General features: G+C 31.9%; 1 protein-coding gene across 1 annotated transcript; it reads right to left on the bottom strand.

Annotated features, from left to right (window-relative positions):
• Positions 1–2,706: 2,706 nt before the first annotated feature.
• On the bottom strand, positions 2,707–5,088 carry LOC108341817 (uncharacterized). Its single transcript, XM_017579469.2, has 3 exons — positions 4,534–5,088; positions 3,556–3,915; positions 2,707–3,120 (listed from the first exon to the last, which is right to left on the bottom strand). The coding sequence occupies exons 1-3, from the start codon at positions 4,984–4,986 to the stop codon at positions 2,905–2,907; spliced, it is 1,029 nt and encodes a 342-aa protein (XP_017434958.1). The 5' UTR covers positions 4,987–5,088; the 3' UTR covers positions 2,707–2,904.
• Between the last annotated feature and the right edge of the window lie 350 nt (positions 5,089–5,438).

Raw genomic sequence — 5,438 nt, 5'->3', positions numbered from 1 at the left:
TGTAACTATTATGATGATTGATTTATTATCAAACTCAATAAATTACCTAGACACAACAATGTGATTGATTGATAGTTATATGAAAATTAGTGTTGGCAAAATGGATCTTCCGACTTGACTCGGTTCATTCCACTACGGATTGGTCATTTAATGAGTTAACTCAATCTAATATATTTATTAGCGAGCCAGAAAAATTTGAACCCGACTCGACCCATCATGGATTGATGGGTTAAACGGGTTGGTTCACTAGCTCATTTTAGTTACAATTTTTTTAAAATAAAAAAATTACAAACTTTTTGTAATTCAAATTTAAATAAATTTCACTCCCAAAATGATGTTAAACTCAAGAAAATTCAAAAAAATAAAAAACTACAATATAATCCGTGTATAATGAGTCAAATGGTATTTTTTAGGATTTCATAAGATAATAAATTAACAAAATAAAATTTGGTGGGTTAGTGAGTCAACTCGACTCACCACGGGTTAAACCTGGATGACCCGAGTTTAAATGAGCCGGGTTGAAAATTGACCCGTATGAAACTATACATTTTTTTCTAGTGCTTTCAAAATAGGTTGTAACCCACGGGCCAATCCGGCCCACCACAAGTTTCAGTCGGGTTGGGTTTGAAAAAAATGTATTTTTTTTATGCGGGCTAGTTTTCAACCCGGCTCACTTAGAACTTGGCTCACGTAGGTTGAACCCGTGTAGGCTCACCAACCCACCTAATTTAATTTAGTAATTTATTATTTTGTATTTCAATATTATTAGTTAGCATTTTTTTTATTATATTGTAGATGGGATAAAAAAGATATTTCAAGAAAGAAAAATATTATAAATTTATCTATCCAAGACTCTATTATTATAAATGGACAACTGATACAAAAATTATCAATATTAAAAACTTATTTGTTTGTCTGGTTGTTTTTTTATTACACTTTGATTTTTTTTTATTTTGAATTGTCTTTGGAATTTAACGTCATTTTAGAGTAAAATTTATTTAGATTTGAATTTAAAAAAATTATAATTTTTTTATTTTAAAAAAAAAACTTATAATTAAGTGAGTTAGTGAGTCAACCTGTTTGACCCATCAACCTGTGGTGGGTCAAGTCGGGTTCGAATTTTTTTAGCTCGCTAATAAGTGAGTTGGGTTGGGTTGGCTCACTAAGTGACCAATCCATGGTGGGCCGGGCCGAGTCGGGTCAGGCTGAGTTACCCGTTTTGACAACTCTATTTTTTTCAAACCCAATTCGGTTCGAATCTGTGGTGGATCGGGTTGACCCGTGAGTTATTTTTTATTAAAATATTATATATACATAATTTTTTTAATATTAAAATATAAAATTGTTCATTTTATAAAACCTATGTTTACTCACATATATTTTATAATTAAAATAAAAAATAATCTAAATATGAATATTTTAAGTGTTTTGTTTAAGATGCGTAAATATACAATAATATTACAATTTAAATGATAAACATTTTAAATAAAATTCTAATTAATTATCACAATTTGATAATTTAATAAGTATAAATAATAATTTTCTTAATTTATATAGTTAAAAGTAGTAATTAACGAGTTTTAGATTTTAAAAATGTTTTTAATATAATTTGACCGACTTAGTTTCACTCAATAAAATAATATTGTTTATTCTTTCTCAATAAAGTTGAAAACATATTATTTGATTAATACCTCTTTTTCTTTGAATGACATTTTTTACTTTACATAATTTTAAAGGAGAATTAATTGATTTAGTTTATTTTTTCGAATTACATTTGTCATTTAAATAATACGACTTCAATAATAAACCTTCTAAAACTATCTCTTTTGTTAACTATTTCATACATAAATAATAAAATATCTAAAAAAAATATTGTAATTTTATTCTCACACAAATTTAAGTGATAGTTTTAGCAGAATGATATGATTTTGACAAAGACCATAATGGAGTGACAAACTTAAAAAAATAAAAAACAAAAACCTAAAAAAAATCAAGTTAATTAAAAGAAACCAGAAAAAAATTATAGAAAAAAAAAACAATAAATCTCACCGATCTTACATCAATTATGAAAATAAATATTTTAATTTCTGTCTATGAACATGTTGAATGTTCTGATGTCATCTTTTTACCCAAAAATAAATAAATACCTTTTTTACTTTCAAGTATAGGTAGATTTAATCTTTATTTTATAAGTCTTTTAATATATATATATATATATAAATTAGATATTAAATGTCAATATTTAGAAACAAAAACTAAAGATAAGTTTATTGATATAAAAAAATATACTTTATCCACGTCAAAGATATGAGAACCGAAACAACAATAGATTTGAGAATACAGCTGTGCCACCTACCTCTAACAGATACTTCGGTATTAGGATTGCCAAGAGGTTCTTCATTGAATTATATATCAACGCACACACACTCAAAAAAATTTACACATCTTTTACCGAAAATAAGGTTCCTCATACAATCATATTCAAACCTTAAATCGCCATATGTCAAAAATAAAACATTACTCAGCCGTCGACTGTTGAATGTGTTTCTAAAAGGTTAAAACGAACGAGTGTGAAGATAACCGAGAGATGAAAGGAGAAAAGGAGAGAACAAGTGAGGTGATAAAAAAACAGTACGAAAAATAATTTTAAAAAAGAAGAGGAATGTAAATATAATTGTGAATGAATCCAACAGCCAAGGAGCAACATTCAAAAAGAATCATTCCATTTCAACATCATCTGGGGATACTTGTTACAGATTGTTACAAGGCATATAAAAATTATGCCAAATCCCTGTCAGTATTAAGATTGCATGTGAAGCTCTTATTTGAAGTTTCTGTTTTTGATGTTGGCTTTTCAGAAGAAGATCAACAGGTTTGTAAGGATACTTTGAGCCAGAGACAATTCTAACTGTTTGAAGGGACCTCCTCAACACATTTTTTTTTACTTGCCGTTAGACCATCGTTCTGTTCGTGTTCTTCCTCTACCGTATTTTCTGCATTTCCTTCTGAATCGGATTGACATCTTTTCCGTTGAGGGATAACGGCAAAAAAAGATGTTTTCCAGTCCTTCGTCTCCAAGAACTTGAGTAATATTTCTACCACTTGATTCACAGTAAGAACCTGAAGGCTCGTCCGAGAAATAAGATGAATTAATACAAAAGGAAATTTGCATATTCTAAGTAGAAGACTACAATGTTGTCACTGGTCTGATATTAGAAGACTATGCCGGGTAAAAGATCCCACCCAAACATCAGGATCAACTCAACAGAAGGAAAGTAAAGAAAAACAAAGTGCAATGCCATAAGATGTCTATTGATTCTAATCATAGAAATTCCTCTTCTAAGCTATATATAATGTCTCAAATTACTACACAAAACCTCAACCTATTGACAAATGTACTCCACCCTGTTAAATGACTTGGATATTAATCTCATCCCCAAAGACTAATTTGTAGAGATTCACAGAACAAAGCGTTCAGGAACTAAAGCAACAGAAGTTATCATTATCAGAACGAAATGGTATAGTATTTACTATTGACCATGAGAGGAATAATACCTGAGAGCTAGACATCTTCATGAAATTTCCTATAGGGAGTTTAGCCGTTTGGATCCCTTGCTCTTGTGCTTTCTTCAACGTTATGCCCTTCCACCGGTTCCTATCCACCAACCCGCCAATAATATAAAACTTCTTCAAATCAAGTTCTTCAAGAACAATCTCTGAATCCGCAGTGAGATAAACCAAATCCTCCTTTCGATCACACAAGGCTTCAATGTAAGACCTATTCTCCTTCTCAATTATCCATTTATCAAACCCCGGAATCCGCTTCAATGCACTATCCATTTCCCCGTCGCAGCCAGTGAGCCAAAGATGCGCAGGAGAAGCGCACCTTCCATTCACAGCATAACAATACATAACCTGCAAATTCAATAACCGCACCATTAACAGATCCATTATTCGTTAAGAATCACAAGGACTTATAAGAGAAAAAAATTTCAATAAAAATAAAATTAACTTCTTCACAAATTAAAATTAGTTTACGCAAAAGTTTAAAAATAAAATTGAAGACATATGAGAGAGTTTATCCAAATTAACACCCTGTCTACAAACTAATTTTAATTTGAGGATGCCAATTTCATTTTATTCATCTTATTTTGTTTTCTCCTAGTTCTTTTGAAAAAGCCCATCCAAAGACGCCTTAGTCAAAACTACAGAGTTCAACTTGAGATTCTGTTTACGCAATCTCCGAAGGAAAACAAAAATCATGCCTAAACTATTTCGTAGAAGCTCTACTTTGTTAGCTTATTATGGATTTATGCAAACCTTATTTTCAATTTCTTCCTGTTATAGAGAAGCTTATTCAAACAGTATCTAGATTGCAGTTGCGACTACCTATCATTGTTATTGCGAGAAATGACGGATAAATGCACCCGTATTGCAGCCGCAGAGAGTATAAAAACCTTCACAATGTGATTGCAAATTGTTTATTCAAACCTTCTCAAGGTGAAATCCAGTATTTTGAGTTGAGGAACGAACCTGCTGAACGAGGCTGTGGATTTCGTTAGGGTTCATGAGGTGAGAAAACTGGAGATCGACGACGACGTTTTGACCTTGTTCTCTCGCTACAGTTAGTCTCTCTCTCTTGTTTTCTTTCTCCAGTGACCTCTTCTCCATTCTCTCCTTGCGGAGGGTTCTTCGAGACTCCAATAGCTTCGCTCTCTCCTCTTGGGAGACGCCGGCGAGGCTGTCTTCCCACTCCTTGCGCTTTCTCTCTACATCTCTTCGCTTCTGCTCCTTCGCCGCGGCTTTCTTCTCCGCCTTTTTCGCCTCAAACCTCTGCTGCTTCGCCAGCTTCTTCTGTGCGTTTTTCGAGAGCACCGGAGGATCCGCGTCGGTTTTTTCGGCGGCGTTTTGGTCAGTGTGAGGCCTTTTCAATTCCGTTGTCTGCGGTGGAGCGCCGGCGTCTCCGCCGCCGGGTGATTCCGGCATTTTGGATTAGGGATTTGTTGGAGACACTCTCCGCGGAACTGCTTCCTTTAATTTGGTCAGTTTTATTTGCTCGTAGTTTTACTTTTCGAAAATAATAAACTGTCTTTGAGTTAATACACTTGCTTTGTAAGGGTCACTGAAAGATTTATGGGGACGATGAAATTAATTTGCTAATATTAATTAGTAATATATATATATATATATATATATATATATTTGTATGTATACGGTAATTAATTAAAATAATAATTTAAATATGATATTATGTTATTTGAAATATTATTGACTAGTTATAATATTAGCGATAAATAATTATTAAAAAAATTGTAGAATTTTTCTTTTCAAAAAATATGATGGACATTAAATTAGACAGCAACCATTCGAACTATAATTTAAATTCATATTTTTTGGAATAAAATAAAAATGCTTGAAATTAGACAATAAAAATGTTC

Source organism: Vigna angularis, chromosome 6 (assembly GCF_016808095.1).
Source record: "Vigna angularis cultivar LongXiaoDou No.4 chromosome 6, ASM1680809v1, whole genome shotgun sequence".
Lineage (NCBI taxonomy): Eukaryota > Viridiplantae > Streptophyta > Magnoliopsida > Fabales > Fabaceae > Vigna > Vigna angularis.
Note: the sequence above shows the minus strand (reverse complement) of the source record. Positions and strands in the feature narration are given on the sequence as shown.